The sequence below is a fragment of the Alternaria conjuncta genome (assembly GCF_024043145.1).
Source record: "Alternaria conjuncta strain BMP 0040 chromosome Unknown scaffold_3, whole genome shotgun sequence".
NCBI classification, from domain to species: domain Eukaryota; kingdom Fungi; phylum Ascomycota; class Dothideomycetes; order Pleosporales; family Pleosporaceae; genus Alternaria; species Alternaria conjuncta.
The window spans coordinates 259,820-280,678 of record NW_026250092.1 but is presented as its reverse complement, the minus strand read 5'-3'; the positions used below and the strand labels follow the sequence as shown (position 1 = coordinate 280,678).

At 53.0% G+C, this 20,859-nt stretch overlaps 10 protein-coding genes across 10 annotated transcripts; 6 read left to right on the top strand and 4 right to left on the bottom strand.

The window, feature by feature from the left end:
* Nucleotides 1–160: 160 nt before the first annotated feature.
* On the bottom strand, nt 161–1,079 carry J4E85_002057 (uncharacterized protein; the record flags this gene model as incomplete). Its single annotated transcript, XM_051466337.1, has 2 exons — nt 161–610; nt 756–1,079. The coding sequence occupies 2 exons, from the start codon at nt 1,077–1,079 to the stop codon at nt 161–163; spliced, it is 774 nt and encodes a 257-aa protein (XP_051329192.1).
* Nucleotides 1,080–1,681: 602 nt separating this feature from the next.
* Nucleotides 1,682–2,365, bottom strand: J4E85_002056 (uncharacterized protein; the record flags this gene model as incomplete). The annotated part of the gene is made up of 1 exon (XM_051466336.1): nt 1,682–2,365. The coding sequence occupies one exon, from the start codon at nt 2,363–2,365 to the stop codon at nt 1,682–1,684; it is 684 nt and encodes a 227-aa protein (XP_051329191.1).
* Nucleotides 2,366–2,930: 565 nt separating this feature from the next.
* Nucleotides 2,931–3,753, bottom strand: J4E85_002055 (uncharacterized protein; the record flags this gene model as incomplete). The annotated part of the gene is made up of 2 exons (XM_051466335.1): nt 2,931–3,265; nt 3,318–3,753. 2 exons carry the CDS (start codon nt 3,751–3,753, stop codon nt 2,931–2,933), a joined length of 771 nt encoding a protein of 256 aa, XP_051329190.1.
* A 1,192-nt stretch (nt 3,754–4,945) lies between these two features.
* J4E85_002054 (uncharacterized protein) lies at nt 4,946–5,996 on the top strand (the record flags this gene model as incomplete). Its single annotated transcript, XM_051466334.1, has 3 exons — nt 4,946–5,243; nt 5,304–5,744; nt 5,794–5,996. The coding sequence occupies 3 exons, from the start codon at nt 4,946–4,948 to the stop codon at nt 5,994–5,996; spliced, it is 942 nt and encodes a 313-aa protein (XP_051329189.1).
* A 493-nt stretch (nt 5,997–6,489) lies between these two features.
* Nucleotides 6,490–6,852, top strand: J4E85_002053 (uncharacterized protein; the record flags this gene model as incomplete). Its single annotated transcript, XM_051466333.1, has 2 exons — nt 6,490–6,708; nt 6,778–6,852. The coding sequence occupies 2 exons, from the start codon at nt 6,490–6,492 to the stop codon at nt 6,850–6,852; spliced, it is 294 nt and encodes a 97-aa protein (XP_051329188.1).
* A 1,507-nt stretch (nt 6,853–8,359) lies between these two features.
* On the top strand, nt 8,360–10,179 carry J4E85_002052 (uncharacterized protein; the record flags this gene model as incomplete). The annotated part of the gene is made up of 3 exons (XM_051466332.1): nt 8,360–8,393; nt 8,449–9,168; nt 9,224–10,179. The coding sequence occupies 3 exons, from the start codon at nt 8,360–8,362 to the stop codon at nt 10,177–10,179; spliced, it is 1,710 nt and encodes a 569-aa protein (XP_051329187.1).
* A 1,167-nt stretch (nt 10,180–11,346) lies between these two features.
* J4E85_002051 (uncharacterized protein) lies at nt 11,347–12,502 on the top strand (the record flags this gene model as incomplete). The annotated part of the gene is made up of 2 exons (XM_051466331.1): nt 11,347–12,388; nt 12,444–12,502. 2 exons carry the CDS (start codon nt 11,347–11,349, stop codon nt 12,500–12,502), a joined length of 1,101 nt encoding a protein of 366 aa, XP_051329186.1.
* Nucleotides 12,503–13,706: 1,204 nt separating this feature from the next.
* Nucleotides 13,707–14,246, bottom strand: J4E85_002050 (uncharacterized protein; the record flags this gene model as incomplete). The annotated part of the gene is made up of 2 exons (XM_051466330.1): nt 13,707–13,947; nt 14,008–14,246. The coding sequence occupies 2 exons, from the start codon at nt 14,244–14,246 to the stop codon at nt 13,707–13,709; spliced, it is 480 nt and encodes a 159-aa protein (XP_051329185.1).
* A 1,522-nt stretch (nt 14,247–15,768) lies between these two features.
* J4E85_002049 (uncharacterized protein) lies at nt 15,769–19,072 on the top strand (the record flags this gene model as incomplete). The annotated part of the gene is made up of 3 exons (XM_051466329.1): nt 15,769–15,774; nt 15,922–18,884; nt 18,937–19,072. The coding sequence occupies 3 exons, from the start codon at nt 15,769–15,771 to the stop codon at nt 19,070–19,072; spliced, it is 3,105 nt and encodes a 1,034-aa protein (XP_051329184.1).
* Nucleotides 19,073–19,732: 660 nt separating this feature from the next.
* Nucleotides 19,733–20,842, top strand: NBP35 (cytosolic Fe-S cluster assembly factor nbp35; the record flags this gene model as incomplete). The annotated part of the gene is made up of 2 exons (XM_051466328.1): nt 19,733–19,817; nt 19,893–20,842. The coding sequence occupies 2 exons, from the start codon at nt 19,733–19,735 to the stop codon at nt 20,840–20,842; spliced, it is 1,035 nt and encodes a 344-aa protein (XP_051329183.1).
* Between the last annotated feature and the right edge of the window lie 17 nt (nt 20,843–20,859).

Here is a 20,859-nt window from a genome sequence, read left to right as displayed (position 1 = left end):
ATAACCCGAAAACGTGTTGCATAATCGCTGTATTGATTCATGCTACACGCCATGCAAGATGAAGAAAGACATATGGCCTCGCCGAATAACTCCGACCCATGCTATATATCCAATCACCTTTCTCGTATCTCTGCCCATCCCGTCCACCTTCCCAGTCTTCTTATTCAACCACCTCCACCGCGTCGTTTGACTTCAGAGGAGCCATCACGATAGGTCTCTGGTCGGTCTGCACAGCAAATCCCGACGCACCTGTCGATCCACCCGCAAGCGCCTGTCTCAGCTGATTCAGTATGGTAAACTCCGTGCGCAGCTTAACAGCGTATACAGCGACCTTATAGAAGCCCTGCATGAAGAAGCGACCGCTATAGGCTAAGCCCAGGACGCTGGCATCGAGCATGATTATGAGGACGTTGACAGCGATGAGATTGCGGAGGTTGTCTCGAGTGGTGCGACGACTATTGCCGAGGAGCTCGAGGCTCTGGAAGTACTTCGATGTTTGCCAGATGTATAGCATTCCGATAATGCATTCTTGGGTGAAGAAAGCGCCGACTTGTACTTTGTCCCAGATCAGGTTGGCCTTCTCGAGTCGTGCGCTGAAGCGTGGGTGGCGCTGCGATCAATTAGTATGGTACAGTTGCTTGCGACGAAAGACGTGCAGCAATCATCCCGAACAAGACTGTGGTTAGGCCAAAGACGACCGAGTTAGTAGTAATCATGTAGAGAATATAGCGATCTTTCTTCGTGTTTCTCCACACGAGGCCGAGGCGTGAGTAGAGAACAAAGGACTGAGCGACGACGAAGACGAGCCATGAGAGGTAGATGAAGACGATGGCTGAGTAGGATGTCCATTTGTTGAAGTTGGCTAGGACAATCGAGATGCCGTGGACGATAAGACCCCAACTGCAGAGCAAGCAGCTCCAGAAGTAAAGGCTTCGACGTGTCGCCCTGTAGAGCAGGCGGATGTTTAACTCAATGCAGATGTACCATGCAATTCCTAGAAATGCTGCTGCAGCCATGGAAGATGGCCGGTCGGCAAGCTCGGATTCCTTGGGGTTACTGGAGTCTGTTCCTGAGGTCATGATAACCAGCGTGAGTGAGGTGTTTGTCGAGCGGATGTTGTTGAGTGTCGCGAGTTGAAAATTCTGAAGGCTGCGAGACGATGAGGTACGATAGAAAACTTTATCGGTGTGGGAAGATATCGGTGGTCGAAAGTGTTCTCGCGTGAGCGCGCCTTCCTCAGTCACCCTCACGGTGACTGCCGTTTTAGACTCGGTACCGAGAAACCGCCCAGGCCACGCGAGCACGCGAGCACATGTTGAGTGCCAAGACAATATCCTCGAATGCGACTGCTCTCCCAGAGGCAAGTCACCGTGCCCTTCATAACAAAGATCAGACCGGCAAACAAATCGGTGAGGGTTGTGAGGCAACCTCTTACCAAGAAAAACCTGAACCAGTGCTCTACCGTCCAGACTAGTATCAAAGTTGAAGCTCACGTATTCCCTAAGGTGACGGAGACTTCTGGGAGCAGCTTTTTGGGCCTTTTCCTGGTATGAGGTGAAGCAAGAACGTGAACAAAATGATAACTTTTAAGATCTGGCAAGTTGCATGACGCAACAGATGACGACCCTGACACCTAGCATGCTGTCAAGACAACGTACTTTCGTCTTGCACACCCCCAATCTCACTTTCTGGCGGAAGTGTTGACCTCAGCGACGTTCTCTTGCCTGCTCAAGATCTTCTTAGGGCCCCAAGTACCAGCTCTACCACCGGGATCAACACGACCCTTCTTGGGACTCATCCTCTCACCACCTCCAGCGCCTCCATTGAGCTCTTTGATGTTCTTGGGTGCGGCAGCCATCTTGATGGTCGATACGGTGTTCAATGGTGTTACTGGAGCGTTGGCAGGGCCACTGCCACCGCTGTTCCTCTTGCCTTTTGGCTTCTTTCCAACCGACGTCTCGATCCAGGCACCCCCCTCTTTCTTGGCCTTGCGCTCAGCTTCCTCTTTCTCGCGCTTCGCACGCTGTTCCGCTTCTCGCTCCCGTGCGGCTTTGTCGCGAGCCTCACGTCGGACGCGCTCCTCCTTGGCCCTCAGCTCCGCTGCCTGCTTCTCCCTCACTGCGCGCTCGCGAGCTTCGTAGGCCTTGGCGAACTCGTGTTGCTCGAACCGGACTTGGGCTTCAGTCTCAGCGCGGGCCTCGAGCTTGATACAAGGGTAACATGGGAAGTGCGATGAGCGAGGCTTGTCGTCGTCGCTGATGTCGGGGCACACGTTGTTGGAGAGAAAGCCCGGACGGCACATCTCGATGTACGGGCGATCAGAGAGGTGGCCACATGTGTGCAGCTTCTTCCAGTAGAGGCACATCTTAACAGCCTTATGAAGTCAGCAACTTGCGTAGACACGGCTGCCAGCTGGTACTCACGTTTTCAGACTGTGGCTTCGGATTGGAAAGACAAGGTCGCGATGGGTTGAGATTACGTGTAGACAAAGACGAAGAAGAGTGGAAGGACTGCTGTTCAGGCTTTGAAATGGAAGGTGCATCCAGGTGAGAGATTGTTGAGCAGTGGCTGTACTCCCCACATGGCTTATCGTATGCAAAGCGGCAGGAGCGTCTAAGGTGAGAGAAAGAGCACTGTGCGAGGAAGAGGCAGTCCCCCCTCATCGGGTAAGCAACGACAGATTGCAACGACTAAAGGGGAACTGAGCCAGGAAAGACGTGCGACTGAAACCAACGGTACAAGATATTGAAACTATAAAGGGTATATCCATCGCAATACGCAGACCATCGAGATCTGATGTCCATCCATACAAATATCCTGGGTATCCTACCTTCCTGAAAACATGCGCTAGGTAGCATGTCGGGCCCAAGAGACACCGCAAGAAATGCCTGCAAGTATACTGAGAGCAGGAGAAAACAGCGCAGAGTTGTCTACGCCCTCATCTTCCGTCGCATCTCCGGACGGGCGCCGCGATGCTCAACCTCGGTGATGCGGCTGCCGCCAATCTCCTTGACCTTCGCTACGAGAGTGTCCGTCTGGTCGAGCTCTTCAATGTCATCGCCGCCTCCTATGCTCTTGCCCATGAGCAGAATGTTAGGCACCGTTCGTCGGCCTGTCGACTTGTGCAGGAAGGCTTGTAGTTGTTGGCCGATTGGGCTCTTATCGAGTTCGACGACGTAGGGTTCGGGCTTGATGTTGTACTTCTCGAGCAGAATGTGTTTCGCTTTCTTCGAGAAGGGGCAGTAGGATTTTGAGAAGATGATCACTACGATAAGTTAGTGACTGCGCAGGGCTCGATTGAGCGAGGAGTAACGTACTTGGACTCTTCTTCAATATGGCATTGAGCTCCATCTCGACTTCGTGGTCCTCAAGCGTCTCGTGCTCCATCATGGCTGCTTGATCGCGCGGCTTCCCACCCTGTTGCGCGACGCCAGGGACCCTGTCGCCGTCCATCTTGACGCGGCCGGCGACACTCTTCTGGTCCTGCCCTTCCACCTTGACTTTGTGGTCTGTGTACTTGTCCTCGGCGTTCTTCTTCGCCTGCTCTTCGGCGGCTTTGAGTCGCGACCCGACGCTCTCTGCATCGCGCTGCTTCGCCGCTTCTGCGTATTCCTTTTCTTGTAAGGCTTGTTGGGTTTTGGTGTAAAAGTCGGATGTTTGTGTTTGGTGGGCTCCTCTTGACATGTAGAACAAGACGACGACTGTGACGACAATGAGGATGCCAAAGAACCTCATGCGACGTTGCGACGGCATAATGGCGATGTGTGTAGATGTGGTATGTGTCGTGTGATGGGCGGGTGCGCCGTATGCGTAAAGTGTCAATCTGGTATGTTGCTCGAAGACTGCCGGTTACCAATGGCGGTAGAAGTATAGAGCCTTGTTTATGCGGATCGACAGGCGGTGCTGATAGTATCCGTGGTTCGATGGAGGTCCGTGGACTGCGATGGTCGCAGGAGTGCGGTAGAGGCGCGTGGTGATGATTAAAGGTACGGAAGACGTGTGCGATAATCCTGCAAGGGAAACGTGTACAGAAAAGAAGTACACAATAACTGCTATATTCGCTGAAACAGTGCGGCGGTTTAGAGTGTGTTGGTGAGTTGGTGGACCCGGCGCTGGAAACAATGTGGAGGGATGGTGGCCCTGGCTTCTTGCCTTGGTTCGCGTCATGCCGCTTTCCGCATCTCTCCTCACTCCATCCCGGTCAACCGTCCGCCTGCCAGCGCTGTGATTCGCGACTCTGGGCCACGGTGCCTGCCTAATTCCTCTTCTGTCCTGGGCTTCTTTGTTTGCATAGTTCCATGCGCTCCCAATGTCTGCCTAGACGGTGGACGGCACGCATTGTACGTAATTACGCGCACATGAGGGAGTTGTCTTGACGCAGTGCGACACTCGGTACAAACCCCATTCGAGACCTCCACATTGAATTCGCAAACACGCAGGAGCACAGCGATGCAAGGCGAAGACGTTGTGCTGTGCCTCCGCTGACCACCCATCCCTGACCGACGACACTATCGAAATGCCGCCGACACCCCGACGGCGCGTGACCTCGCGTTGATGGAAAACGTTTCCAGCTTCAAACCAAGAGCGTCGGATCGTCTACTCCATCAACACACGCCGTCGACTACTCCCCGCGTAAGTGGAGGTGCCGTCTTGTCCCTCTCTTGGTGTACTCGAAGCATAGAGTAAGCTCCCCGCACCATGCGTCTCACGACGACATGCAGCCTGTGACCAGGTTCTCCACAGACGGCTGCAGTCCTGTACTGGGTTTAGCGCCTCGCCATACCGCTTTCGTCTGTTCCGCTACATGTTCCAGATCGTTATAGCATATAAAGCTCACAACGTCTGAGACTGTTCAGCTTAGTACCGTGGCACTTGAAGCGATCACGTTGTACACATCTCCTTGTACGATCCCAGTCTTGACCATTGCGTCATCCACCGTCCCACCATGTCTCCGCGCCTTTCGTCAACACCTATCTCCATTGTGCCTTCCGCGTCTGAAGTCAAAACTGGAGAGCTCAATCAACGCAACCTCGAGATCGCTACCAGAGCGCTCTCTCGCGATGGCCTCGTGGTGTTGGAAGACATGATTGACCATGCAGTCTTGGACCGGTTGAACAAGAAGATGGTCCAGGATGCACTCGAATTGCAAGGAAGAAAAGACAGCCCCTTCAACTATAATAAAGGAAACATTCAACAAGATCCGCCCATGACCCAGGAGTGGTTCAGTGACGAAATCTACGCCAGTACGTGTCTATTGTAGCAAATCCTGCCACCCCCCCAAACACATACTAACCTTGGATTAGATCCCATCGTGACGCAAGTCACTTCAACCACGCTTGGTCCTAGACCTTCATTGCGCTTCATTTCTGGCAACACCGCACTACCACCAACTGCTTCATCGCCACCAGCCTCGCAGCCGATCCACAATGATGCAGATTTTGATCACCCCTCAATCCCTTTCGCCCTCGTGGTAAACGTTCCTCTCGTGACCATGACGCCAGAGAACGGCTCCACAGAGATCTGGCTCGGTACACACCAAGGTACCACTATTGCCGATCAAGAAGGCGAACATGGCGATCGTGCCAGCGGAAGGATCAAGCAGCATTTGCTCGATGCTCGTCGCGAGGTTCGGCCACCCACTCAGCCGGTCGTGAAGAAAGGTAGCATGATCGTTCGCGATCTGAGACTCTGGCACGGAGGGAAGCCCAACCTGAGCGAAGATCCGAGAGTGATGCTCGCGATGAGTAAGTTCCTTGCTGGTCTGAGGTTCTTTCAACTGACTTCTTTTCACAGTACACTTCGCGCCATGGTATCGAAATTCGATGGAAGTCGAACTGGCGGAAGAGCTTGCTGAACGCTTGTCGCCCGAGAAGACTGGTCTGCAGACCGCGGCCACGTACGTTTCGAGTGAGCAACTGCTCAAAAATTATCTGAATAGGCCATTTGGCAATGCGTACGATTTCGATCAGACGGAGAAGATTGACGATGTCTTCTGAGGTATATTGAGCGCAGTTGCCGCCGATCGGCCTCTTTACCGCTATTTAGCAACCAACGTGTCGGCTTTTACGCTTTTATCACTCAAATTCACTCGTCTCGTATCCCGCTCCGCCCACTTGGCACCGCCAATTTGCACTTGATATGCCCTGCAGCTTCGCAACGTCGATCATTTGATAATTGGAGGTGTGTCAGCATCACAGCCTAGCAGTCGTATGCGCCCACAGCTGAAACCGACTCCTCATTGGTAGGGCGGCTTACGCAAAGTGCTCAGTAAGCTTCAATGGGCACGTCAGCTGGAGGAGAAGTCAGGGCTTGGCGACCATCGTACGAACACCAACATCAGCATCAAGTGGCCCCGCCACGGACACCTTTCCTCTATTTTCTATTTTGATCTCTTCTGCCGATGACACGTTACTTTGCTTTCATGTTCTGGACCAAACCAGCTGGTGTCATCCTTATCTCGCCGTGGAACCGATTTGCATGTATCCAGCCATGTACACAATACCGGACGATCAGAGGTTACACGGCACAATTGCACAGCCAATACTCCACATGAATGCTGGAGATGCGACCAAAGGCATCAGAACAGCATTGGCGGTGGAGGTGCCGTTGATGGTACTAGCTTTGAGCACCGTTATCCTGAGAGTATACTCAAGGCTAGCGATCAAGAAGAAAATGGCGCCGGATGATATCTTGATCATCTTGGGCACGGTATGTGAAGCCCGAATTCAATCTGCTACTATGGGAATCTTGTAATTTACTCAAGCTAATCGTAATCAGGCCGCAGCTCTTGCACGTACCGTCATATCTTGTATGAGTGCAGATGACAACTGGGGTTACGATCGTAAGGGGTGAGTGCGCATGTTGCACGCAGTTTTTCGGGCCGTACTGACCACTTTGTCAGTCCCGATCGAATGTCGGAAGTTCCCTTCTATCAAGTAAGACTTCCATCGCACCTGTGGCACACCATACTCACATGCAACAGCACGTCTTCGAACGCCGCGTGGCGTACATCTTTGCCGTTACGTTTACGCGTTTTTCGGTCTTGGCCTACTACCTCCGAATCTTCCCACCGGGGATGGCATCGCTCCGAAAGTGCTGCTACGTCCTCATCGTCCTGGCTCTTGCGCACTTTATCGAAGTCCTAACGGTTCTCATAGTCTTGTGCGAAGATATCAGCAAGCTATGGACCAGGAACTGGCTTGATTTCACTGGATCCCAGTGCTTCAGTTCTGCCCTATACAGTTACTCCGCAGCGATAGGAGACAGCATTGTGGATAGCATGATCTTCGCGCTCCCGATCCCATACGTATGGCAGCTTTCCAAACTCAGGATCCGGCAACGGCTTGGCCTTGTTCTCGTCTTCGGTTTAGGTTTCATCGTTTGCATCGTCGCCTTACTTCAAATTCCTTTCATCAAACGACGAGAAGGCGATATGAGATACTTTGGTAGCGCCGTCAATATCCTGATCGCGATCCAAATCTCGTTTGCCATTGTTGCAGCTTCGCTCCCCGACTTACGCGCGCTAGTTGCACGCAGTTTCGCAAGATTCTCGCCTCTCCATCATCGAAGTCTCGCTACAGCCGGGCGAGGATCAAGCGCCGACAACGAAGGGCGCTCAGCCAACCAACGCGATGCCGAGCAGTGCTTCCCATCCTCGGCCAAGATTGGAGAGCCACAAGTTGCGTTTGACGGAAAAAGGGTTGTTAGAAAACCAGACTGGCTGAGGAATAGCATTCCCGCAAGTTTGATGTCTACAATGATTACACAAAACGAGGTCACTCGGTTGTCGAATGAGAATGACCGATGTCATCCCTAGAGATGATTTCAGGTAGCGGAATTAGGGTAGTCTGTAGCGATTACCTATCCCCATTGTACACTCGTCAGATTTGGTGAAATCTGTGAACCGACCCAAAGAGTGGTGAGGCAGGTCTTAGGACATCAGTCTAGTACCTGTTCAGCTAGCCTCGAGCTATGTCTATGATCTGCATGAACTGTTGTACCCACTGCTGCTGACATCCATGATACCCCGCAATCACGAAGTCGCAAGCTGAAATCCAGCTTGGCGAGTCGCCTTACATGTGAGCAGAATGCCCAACCCAAGTTAGATCATCCGTATGATGCTCACGCACCTGCCTTTCTTCCAAATCCTCGGGACCAATCAAATACAGAGTATGGCAATTGGCTTCTCCGACGCAGAGCGAGGTGCGCTGCGGCCTGCATGGCTTACTGATGCTGCATGTTACTTGAGGTGCAGCGCGACTGCGTAGAGCGAGGGTACATATAAAGTAGGGTAGTCGCCCGACTTAGGAAGTCACGGCACACAGTAGTTGGCTCCATCGGATACTGCAAAGCTCGGATCATGGTAGCAGCGTACGACTTCATCATCGTAGGAGGTAAGCTCTATCTCACTTCACACGTCTCAATTGATACTAACACATATGTTGCTAGGCGGAACATCAGGTTGCCTTCTTGCGCATCGGTTATCCCACTCCACGCGCAAACCATCTGTTCTCCTTCTTGAGGCCGGAAGCAGCCCCTCTGGTGATTTTCTCCACGCACCCTACCATCGGTACTATGCGCAAGCGCTCCGACCTGATCTAGACCACGGCTATGTCTCCGAGCCCGAACCCGCTCTCAACGGTAGAACAATACCGTACACGCGGGGAAAAGGCCTAGGTGGAAGTTCCATTTTGAATTTCGCTGTGTATCTGTACGGAAGTCGTGAGGACTATAATCGCTGGAGTGACCTGGTAGACGACGAGAGCTGGAAATGGGAATCTGTCAAGAGATCTTTCGAAGCCATCGAGAATTATGACTTTTCCGGCTCAAAAGATTACAAGCATATCGCTGACCCGAGCACGAACGCTCATGGCACGAAAGGCCAGTTGAAGGTCGGTCTTCCGCCTGTGCCCGAGAAGGGCGTGGTGCCGCAGATGGAGGCGCTGGCTGCGGCTGGGGAGAAGATTGTTCTCGATGCTAATTCGGGAGATCCGGTGGGCATAATGGTCTTTCCACATAGCTATAGTAAAGACGGGAGAAGTACCAGTGCGATCGCGCATCTTATGGACCCGCCGAGCAACCTTGAGATATGGACAGATGCGAAAGCGGAGAAATTCGCATGGGAGGGGAAAAAGGTCTCCGGAGTCGTTCTCGGAGATGGGCGGCAAGGTAGGTGCACTATCTGGATCGACGGGAGACGTAATGAGCACTGACAGGACCCCAGTGACGGCAAACAACGAAGTCATCATCTGCGGTGGCTCGATCGACTCACCTAAGCTCTTACTTCTCAATGGCATCGGACCAAAATCCGATCTAGAAGCTCTCGGCATCGATGTCAAAGTCGATTTACCCGGCGTAGGCAAGCACCTGAAAGACCACGTCCTAACTTTCATGACGGTAGAAGTCTCAGGCTCAATCAACGACAAATACGCCTTTGATAGCAATCCCGACCTCATCGCCGCAGCCCAAGAGTCGTGGACCAAAGACCAAACCGGTGCTTTCGCTCTACAGCACTCGTCGCTCTGGGGCGGCTTCCTCAAACTGCCAGATTTACAGTCGTATGAAGAATACTCTGCGCTTCCACCAGATCTCCAAGAATTCCTATCCAGAGATCAAGTCCCCACATACGAGTTTCTCAACAACTCGATACTGTGGCCGCCGGGTACACAATTGGGGGCAGGAAATACCTACATGACTTTCATCGCTTTTCTCATGAACCCGCAATCCAGCGGTTCGATCAAACTGCGGTCAAAGAATGCAGCTGACAAGCCAATCATCACGTTGAACTACCTCACGCATCCCTACGACGTCCGCATCTTCCGCGAAGCTATCCGCAGCACATGGACGAAGCTGACAGGTAACCCTACTATCGCGCCGCATATCGTGCGCACGGTTCTAGGCCCTGACTCCATGGGAGATGCGGATGTAGATCGGTTTGCGAGCGAGAATGCGGGTACCGTGTGGCATGCTTGCGGGACGTGCAAGATGGGTAAGGAAGGTGATGAAGAGGCAGTTGTGGACAAGAACTTCAGAGTTCGGGGAGTGGAGGGACTCAGAGTCGTTGATATGAGTGTTGCGCCGGTTGTGACGAACAACCACTCGCAGGCTACGGCGTATTTGATTGCGCACAAGGCAGCGGAGAAGATGGTCCAAGAGTATGAGCTGGACAGGGAGAGCTGAGAAGATCTTCTGGTAGACGTGGCAGAGCTGTCGGCAAAGAAAGTGCCAGTTGTCAATGTCTGTCAGAAGTGACCTTCCATCCTCGGCAGTGTTGAATGTCACAGCTTGTACCTGTTGTCGAGTTACGGTGTAGTGATTGGCATGTGCGGCACGCAAGGCCCCATTTTGACAACGTAGCAGGCGGCCCACACATCACACGCGCCCTGCAGGTACCGGATGATATTTATAGCCGGCCGGAACTCTCGAGTCTAGAATCTACTCCCAAAACGACAAGTTGATAGTTCTCCGGATGTTGCGGAAAGACGATGGAAATACCAAGAAGCTATTCGCAACTAAGGCAAACCACTGCACGACGTCGCAGGCTGCATGCGCAGGACCAGCAAAGTGCACGAGGCAGAATGATTGAGGAACTACCGCCCAAGGCCAAGCAGCTAGCTTGGGCCAACACGGGCATATCCTTCTGGGGGAGATTGCAATGACGAGTGGTGGTGGTGAACGTGCGCGGAGACGAGGAGGATGGCCAGGTGATGGCGCGACGGACGTTGCTGGGTGAACCGGAGGCGGAGCGAGCGCTGAGCATCACTGTGTACGACACCCCGTAGAATCATCGTGAGACAGCACACAATCCTCACGAATAGCGAAGTCATTGACATCACGAAAACGACACGACTTCTGTGCCCACTACTGCGTCTAGCCAAGTTTCAAAAATCCCGCAAGCGCATAACCCCGGTGTTGTTGAAGTTGGAGTTGGAAGGTCCCCAACCACCCCAGCCTCTCCCGCGGCTTCCAACCACACGATTATTCTAAGTGTACCCTTTTTACTTGCGCACCTCCTCCTGCACGATTACACACATCCTACCACCTTCCTCTCACTTCCATACCCAAGTTCAATCATCACTGACTCTTTTCCGTGGTTCGCATCCTGTACCACGCCGGCGCCAGTCACCCACGCCAGCAGACACGAAAGACGCGCTAGCCAACGGATCGACCCCGCAGCAGCGATACCCACCCATTCACCGCTCCCACGCCGACTGGACGATATCTACGAATTGCAGCGCGCCTCTTCTGTCGTTTCCCCCCAATTCCTGCAAACGGTCCTGTCTATTCCGTTCGCAGCAAACCTCGCTGCTCTGCTGCGTTTGGAGAGGCTCAGTCGCTCGCTTTACCATGTGGCTTCTCAACGCTCCTCCCGCCGTGCTCGGCCTGATCGCCTTCGCCTACCTGCCCTCGGCTCTCGCAAAGCCCTACCCCGTCCACTTTGACGAGTTCGCCTCGCTGCACAACAGCTCCCAGCTGATCAAGAAGCAAGACTGCGCCAACCCCTGCGGTTTCGGCGGCTGGCTGTGCTGTCCTTCAGGCGCAAAATGCTATACCGACAGTGCCAACCAGGCGCAATGCGACACCAGCGGCGGCGGTGCCAACACGGAAGCGGCAGGCGGCTACTATGAATACTACACTACGACCTACGTCGAGACTGTCGGCCTTGTCACCAAGACCGAGACGCGCAGCACCTACATACCAGCGACAGCGACAGCCACATGCAGCGACTCGCAAAACCCCTGCGGCGGAATCTGCTGCGACTCTGGCATGTACTGTCTGAAGGCCGGCCAGTGTGCGATGATTGCTGGCGGCAGCTCTGGAGGTATAACACCCGGTGCTCCTCTTCGTCCAACTAGCTCAGGCGTCGTAGTCGTTACCTACACCGGCACCCCAACCGCGACCCAGCCCTTCCAAACACCCATTCCCACCGGCGCAGCAGGCGGCGGCCTTGTCGCAACCGAAGAGAGCAACGGCGGACTCAGTGGCGGTGCCATTGCCGGTATCGTTATCGGTGTTATCCTTGGTATATTGCTGCTGCTCCTTCTCTGTCTCTTCTGCTGCGCTCGCGCCCTCTTCGACACGCTCCTCGCCATCTTCGGCTTCGGCAAGAAGCGCAAGCACACCCACGAGGAGACCTACATCGAGGAGCACCACCACAGCGGCGGCGCTGCTGGCGGACGCACCTGGTACGGAGGTGGCCGCCCTGCTCGTCCTTCGCGCGCCGGCTCTGAGAAGCACAGCACCGGCAAGAAGGGTCTGGGTCTCGCTGCCGGACTAGGTGGTCTCGCGCTTGCGTTGGGTCTCAAGAGGAGACACGACAACAAGGTCGACGATAAGAGCACCACTGTCAGTGGAACATCATACATGTACAGCGACTACACAAGTTCAAGTAAGTAACCCGATCTGCTTCACATTGAGGAATATAGATGCTAACAACCACCCAGGCAGCGCAAGTTCATCAGACCGCCACACACGCCGAACACGCCACTCATCGAGACGATAGTCGGCTATCCACCGAATTATCTCTTTTCAAAACTGTACAAAGTCTTTTTTGCTTTCTAGTTCTTGTGTTTAGCCTCGTGCTAGTACCTTATGGCATGGGTGGTTTTATCCGTGGGTACATGGGCTTCGACAGAGTCAGCCCTACTGGCGTTACTTGGGCGTTCGAAGCGATCTCGCTCACGACTGCGAAGCGACGAATGTGTTATGTCCTTTTTGGTTTTCGACTTTTACTTTTCCGACGTATGCGATTAATGAGGATATGCGTATGCGTGGATATGAGATATGGAATGGGGATGCTGGGGAAGATGTATATGAATGCAATGGATATGGACATGGAATCAAGAATTGTGAATATGATATTTGGTTTCCAAGGTTACCATGGCGAGTCTACCAGAATGCGTTGTTCGTGTACGTGCTGTGCCGAAAAATGGTGTGTGAAGAATTGTGCCCTTTGTACATCTTCGTCATTGGAGGGCCATGTGAAAGGTTGTAGTCCGGACTCATCAACAATAATCAAATCCCATTCCAGCAGCCTGTGGAAAACACCAAAGTAACGTTTGTTCATCCAGGGTTCCAATCGGTCAAACGTGCACGTCTGCACTTCGGGGCCCGTTACAAGATCGAAGCCCATGGGGCGGTGTTGTAATTCCTTCGCTTGCGTACCTTCAGCTACGCATCTGACACTGACAGCTTGAGTATGGGGATTGTGACAGATGTAGATGACCAGATCAATATCCTCCGACGAACTGAAGCCGCGTAGGGCCGTCGCACAGAGGCATCGAAATACAATGTATCTGCACAAGATGATCGTTTCACGCTCGGGTACCAACCCGTAGGTTCGTTCTGACCGTACATTCCGGAGCCATGGCGTGTCCAAAAGATCGTGCCAGCTTTCCATGGTCATGTCGAACTTGTATCTCCACCGTGCGAAGAAGTGTTCGTTATCAACTTGAACCACGTGAAGCCCGTGCAGCGGATTAGTGGTATCCAATGGCGGTCCTTCGAAAGCGGCGTACGGATGTTGCCGAGGTGTAGTGAAAGAGCTGCTCATGCTCTGTCGAGGTGTGGTGGGAGTGTTTTGGACTGTCAAATCGACATCATGCATGATACCAGGAGAGCCGATCTCGGACATCGTCGCATAACTCAGTGCAGAAGGCGTTGCTACCCTTTGTTAGTATCAAGCATTTGACGATGCGCCTAAAGATCTACTCACTGGCGTCAGGGCTGGGAGCATACAGCGTACTATCCACGACATCGTGTCTCTTCATCCATCTCTCAATCTTGTGAAGTTCAACTTCTTGGCCTCTCACGCGAAATTTGAGGTCGTTTTTGTCCGTCTCGACGAGGCTTCGCTGTTGGCGACGTCTGACGATAGCCTTCATCTCGTCCGGTTTGATGTTCTTATCCAGCTTCCATTGACTCAGACGAGATCTGTATTGGCGTATCCTGAGAAGTCAGTTAGTCTAGACACCATGAAGTGATGGAAGGACAGGCTATCCAACATACTCAGCAGTGAAACCGAACTCTTGTTCTATCAAGATCTTGACTTCCGGGAGCGACCTCTTCTCGACAAGATGCAGTTGTATGATCCTGTCTTTATATGGCTCCCAGTCGGTCTCGCGGAGAGTTCGCGCTTTCTTCTTTCGCGGACGTGTATCTGCGATGGGATTCAGATGCGGAAGGGGAGGCTGTGGCAATGTGGCTTCCTCCTCAGAAATTGGCATCAGGTGCCAGTCGAGATCCATAGTAGTATAGACTTTCGGAAGGCAAAGAAGGGGATATGTATCGCCCAGAGGTAACGCTCGAGTTGGAAGTATAGATTAGAAGGATCCTTGACTATTCCACGAATGTAGAGAGAAAAGAGGAAACATCGTCCTATAGACTGATGAGTGAACGGTAGGCTCTGACGGTGATTTAAATGTGCAGGGCCGTGACACCAGGCTTCGCTGCAGTTGAGTGCCATTGGCTGCGACAAAAGTACAATTCTTGCGAGCCACCCTGGTTGCCTGCATGCGCATAGAAAACGCCTCTCTGCATGACCGGTGGAACACTGAGCCAATCAAATGGACGTCAGCAAAAGTACAATTCTGTATCCTCGGCGCCTGAGCTATGGTACATACAAAAGTACAAAACAGCCAGGTGTTCCAGGACTGACACATTGTTAGGTCCTGACAGCTGTGGATACGCAGAGTTTCCGAGAACTGCGCATTCAAAAGTACAATGTCAAACTATACATAAGATAGCAGGTGAGCCTCAAGCGCTCCCATCGGCAGATACTCGCAAGCTTCATTATTCTTGAGAAGGCTTTCTGGTGACCTTACACACTCATGTCTTTGAACAACCAGTCTGCGGACACTATCGCAGCCATCGTGTTTGGGCTGCTTCAACTTGCCGTTGGCCTGGCATCTCTTTGGCAACAACGGCGTTTACGACAAGCATACCGTGAGTATTATGATAAGCTTGTTCGGAATTGCAAAGACTGATGACAAAGTAGAGCAAGGAAGCGATCGAAGAAGATATACCATCTAGAATGCGACCGCTGCCAGTGCGTAGGTATCGTTGCGCCTTCCTTGGAGTAGTGTGGCGGGGCTGACCGACGCAAGGCTCGGAGACGTCAAATTGGAAGTGAACGTTTGGTAAACATCATGACTTGATGTTGGCGATGTGAGGTGCGTTTCACGGACAGTCGGAATCAACGTGGAGATCATGCCTTGTGAAGTACGCAGTCGCGTGGAAATCTAAAGCAGGCACAGCGTTGAGGGGGTGAAATCTGCCATCAGCAGGCCATAGAAAGTAATCGCCCAAGAATCTACATGAAATTCAGGAGTCAGCGAACTTTCGTTTTCACACTAACGTAGACTGCAAGGTGATTGCTGTTATACTGGTATGGGGTGAAGGGGTGGATTCGAGGCCCATGCGGAAGTGACGATTGCGCCAAGATTTAAGTGGGATGGCGCTAGGTGGAGCTCCAGCACCTTCGCCGTGACAAGTACTCACGTAATAACCTCCTCCCTTCTGCGCCTTCCACCCTTGCCTTCCTTCCATTTACACCTCCACACTCAACCCACTCCAGCGACAAACCTGTTGATCTCGTTTGTCCTTCTTCACATCCGTAAACAGCAGTCTACACCTGGGTACCCCGCGACACTCGAGCCAGGCGCCCGCGACCGCCACATTTGACAGCGTCCAGCCTTCACGACCGTCGGCAAACTGGGGAAGCGGAAACACGTCGACGAGGACGCTCGTCCCAGCAAGAAAGAGAAAGCCATGGCGGTAAGTGCGCCCCATTGATTACTAACTTGCGCTTTGTTCGGTTGCGCGTCCGCATTTGCAACCATGTACTCGGCGTCTCCAGCGTCTCCGCCACTCTACACCTTTCACCAACTTTACACTCCTGCGTCCCAATCTAACGTATCCAAGGAAAACATGCAGGTCGACAGTCCTGCCACTGCCGTCGAACAGCTCAAGGAAGCGTCCGGTAACAACGGCGACATCGATGAGTCCCTCTACAGCAGGCAGCTGTATGTCCTGGGCCATGAGGCTATGAAGCGCATGGGCTCTTCCAACGTCCTCGTTGCTGGTCTGCGAGGTCTCGGTGTCGAGATTGCGAAGAACATCGCCCTAGCTGGTGTCAAGTCGCTGACACTCTACGATCCCAAGCCCGCCGCTCTCGCCGACCTCTCGTCGCAGTTCTTCCTCACGCCCGCCGATGTGGGAAAGCCACGCGCCTCCGTCACCGTACCGCGCGTCTCCGAACTCAACCCATACACACCTGTGCAGGAATTCAGCGGAGGAGATTTGACATCAGACTTGTCGCAGTTGAAGCAGTTCCAGGTCATTGTCCTTACCGACACTCGCCTCGAAGATCAAATCAAGATCGCCGACTACTGCCACGACAACGGCATTTACGTAGTCATTACCGACACATACGGACTATTCGGTACTATCTTCACCGATTTCGGAAAGAACTTCACCATCGGTGACCCGACCGGCGAGAATGTCAACAACGGCATCATTGCCGGCATTGATGAGGAGGGTATTGTGTCGGCACTAGACGAGACAAGACACGGCCTGGAGGATGGCGACTGGGTCACATTCTCAGAAGTTGAGGGTATGGAGGGCCTCAATGGCTGTGCGCCTCGCAAGATTGAGGTCAAGGGGCCTTATACCTTCTCCATCGGCGATGTATCTGGCCTCGGAGAGTACAAGAAGGGAGGACAGTTCATCCAGGTCAAGATGCCCAAGATCATCGACTTCGAGCCCTTCAGCAAGCAGCTCAAGAAGCCCGAGCTTCTCATCTCCGACTTCGCAAAGTTCGACCGACCGCAACAGCTCCATGTTGGTATCCAGGCCATCCACAAGTTTGCGAACCTCCACAAGGGCGAGTTTCCACGTCCTCACCACGAAGCCGATGCGGATGAGCTCTTCAAGATTGCACAAGAAATCGGAAATGAGGGCGAGGAGAAGGTCGAGCTGGATGAGAAGCTCATCAAGGAGCTCAGTTACCAGGCTCGTGGTGACCTCAGTCCCGTCGCTGCCTTCTTTGGTGGCATGGCTGCTCAGGAAGTCTTGAAGTCAGTGTCTGGAAAGTTCCATCCCATTGTTCAGTTCCTCTACTTCGATTCGCTAGAGTCCATCCCTACCTCCACGACCCGTTCGGAAGAGCAGTGTGCTCCGATTGGCTCGCGCTACGACGGTCAAATCGCTGTATTGGGACAGGAATACCAGAAGAAGCTCAGCAACGTCAAGCAGTTCCTCGTTGGTGCGGGTGCCATCGGCTGCGAGATGTTGAAGAACTGGGCGATGATGGGCCTTGGCACTGGGCCTGATGGCAAGATCACTGTCACTGATAACGACCAAATCGAGAAGAGCAATTTGAACCGACAATTTTTGTTCCGACCAGCGGATGTTGGCAAACTAAAGAGCGATGCTGCCGCCAAGGCAGTTCAGGTCATGAACCCTGACCTCAGTGGAAAGATCGTGACACTGCAAGACAAGGTCGGCCCGGAGACAGAGCACATCTTCAACGAAGAGTTCTGGAATTCTCTGGACGGTGTGACGAATGCACTGGACAATGTAGAGGCGCGTACATACGTCGACCGACGATGTGTATTCTTCCGCAAGCCTCTGCTCGACAGCGGTACTCTCGGTACCAAGGGCAACACCCAGGTTGTCCTGCCGTTCATCACAGAGTCTTACTCTTCATCTCAAGATCCACCTGAGAAGTCGTTCCCTATGTGCACACTAAGGAGTTTCCCCAATCGAATCGAGCACACGATTGCCTGGGCGCGGGAGTCGTTTGATTCGCTGTTCGTCAAGGGACCGGAGATTGTCAACCTCTACCTGACACAGCCAGATTACCTTGGCGCATCGCTGAAGCAGTCTGGTAACGAGAAGCAGACTCTGGAGACCCTGCGGGAATTCTTGGTCACAGAGAAGCCGTTGTCGTTTGACGACTGCATCATCTGGGCTCGTCATCAGTTCGAGAAGAACTACAACCACGCAATTGCGCAATTGCTCTACAACTTCCCCAAGGACTCCAAGACAGGCTCCGGTCAGCCATTCTGGTCGGGACCCAAGCGCGCGCCGGACCCATCGAAGTTTGACTCTTCAAACCCAACACACTTCACCTACGTGGAAGCTGCTGCCACCCTACACGCATTCAACTACGGCATCAAGCCAAATGCGTCCAAGGAGCACTACGTCGAAGTTCTCAACGATATGATCGTTCCTGACTTCCAGCCCGACCCTACAGTGAAGATCCAGGCCGACGAGAAGGAGCCAGATCCAAATGCCAACCAGGCTGGTGGCGACGACAACGAGTCGCTGGACAGTATTATTAGCCAATTGCCGGCACCGAAGTCTCTTGCTGGGTTCAAGCTTGAGCCCGTAGAGTTTGAGAAGGATGATGACTCCAACCACCACATCGACTTCATCACTGCTGCCAGCAACCTTCGTGCCGAGAACTACAAGATCGAGCAGGCTGACCGACACAAGACCAAGTTTATTGCTGGCAAGATCATCCCGGCCATCGCCACCACGACGGCTTTGGTCACCGGTCTCGTCAACCTCGAGCTGTACAAGATCATCGACGGCAAGACGGACATTGAGCAATACAAGAACGGCTTCATCAACTTGGCCCTGCCATTCTTCGGTTTCAGTGAGCCGATTGCCAGCCCGAAGGGTACATACCAAGGGCACGATGGCGAAGTTACGATCGACAAGCTATGGGACCGTTTCGAGGTGGATGACATCCCCCTGAAGGACTTCGTGGCGCATTTCGAGAAGAAGGGTCTGTCAATCCAGATGATAAGCTCTGGTGTCAGTTTGCTTTACGCATCATTCTATCCTCCATCCAAGTTGAAGGACAGGATGCCGCTTACGTAAGTTTTATTGATTCCCCTTCGTATACACCGCGTTACTAACAAAAGACAGTATGAGCAAGCTTGTGGAGCACGTAAGCAGGAAGCCGGTACCGGAGCACCAGAAGAACGTTATCTTCGAGATAACAGCTGAAGATCAGAAGGAGGAGGACGTTGAGATCCCATACGTCATGGTCAAGTTGAAGTAGTCATTCAGCACTTCGGTTGAAAATAGCGATGGACTGGATAGTGGATCGGTTCCCGACAGGGATGATTTTCACATGAATTAGACGAGCATAGCTTGCATGAATAGACACTTCACAAAATCCACTGCCTCCTACAATACATCAAGAGGGCCACATACGAAAATCTATCAAAGTGGTTAGAGAATACATACACAGGACCTGGGGTTGTCTAACTAGCAGAACCTCCGTGACGACCTCCGCGCTGTTCTGTTGTCCTTCGAGGTATGTGAAATTGATGTCGGCACCAAAGCGGTACGAGATCTAGAATTCAGAGCTTACCTAGGTAGTTGGTCGGTCAAACTGCGTGATTTGAACCCCAACCGTTCAAGGACGGGAATACCATCCTGTGAGAAGTAAATCACGGAAAAGTCTACATTGCCCTAGGACCTGGTTGACTTCCGGTTCGTATACTAACGTAGTCTACAGCGCATCTGCTGAGATCCATCCTTGTGTAGGCGATCTTGCTAGTCATGGATGCCGACCTCGGGAGACCGTGGGGCAAAATGCCAAGCATTACTGGTACTGCCCTGTCACGGATGTTGATTATCAAGCCTCTAGGGCTTTCCTCCAGCACACAACCATGTAGCACTCACGTCCACACCTACAGTAACAATCACATACACCATGGCGCCCTCGCTAGAAGAGCCCGTACAGGTCGATTTCGAAGCACCTCTCAAGGCTGCGCCAAAGCTCGTTGCGCCCGAGCCAGGTACGTTTGCCCCGCCACCCCTCCGGCATTATACTGCGATTCTGTGAGAACAGACTGCTAACACTATCGCGACAGAACACTGCCCCGGTCCCGAATCTCTCACAGCCGGTCAAGCAGACTCTTGCGCAGGATGTCCCAACCAGGCGATATGCGCCTCTGCGCCCAAGGGCCCCGATCCCGACATACCCATCATAACCGCGCGCCTCTCCTCCGTAAAGCACAAGATACTCGTACTCTCCGGTAAAGGCGGCGTCGGAAAGTCGACCTTCAGCACAATGCTTTCGCATGGCTTCGCATCGAATCCGTCATCGACTGTCGGACTCATGGATACAGACATCTGCGGGCCCAGCATACCGAAGATGATGGGCGTGGAAGAAGAGACAATACACGTTAGCGGAGAAGGATGGGAACCAGTGTGGGTCAGCGAGAACCTAGGAGTCATGAGCGTACAGTTCATGTTGCCAAACCGCGACGACGCAGTAATCTGGCGAGGCGCAAAGAAGAACGGGCTGATCAAGAAATTCCTCATGGACGTAACATGGGGCGAACTAGACTTCCTCGTCGTCGACACACCACCGGGTACATCCGACGAGCATCTCTCCGTCAACTCCTTCCTCAAAGCCAGCGGCGTCGACGGCGCAGTCCTCGTTTCCACACCCCAAGAAGTCTCGCTTCTCGATGTTCGGAAGGAGATCGACTTTTGCCGGAAAGCGGGCATACCTATACTGGGCATCGTGGAGAACATGAGCGGTTTCGTATGCCCGGGTTGCAAGCACGAGTCTCATATCTTCAGAGCGAGTACGGGCGGTGCAGCGAGGTTAGCAAAGGATCAGAATATACCATTTTTGGGCAAGGTGCCGCTGGACCCAAGGATAGGCATGGCTTGCGACTTTGGAGAGAGCTTCCTGACGGCCTACCCGGATAGTCCGGCGTGCGCTGCTATCAAGGAGGTCGTTAGGAGAGTTGGAGAGGAGATTGGATTGAGCAGAGAAGAAGTTTTGCCTGTGGATGAGGAAGAAGCGTGACCTCAAAGAGCACAGTT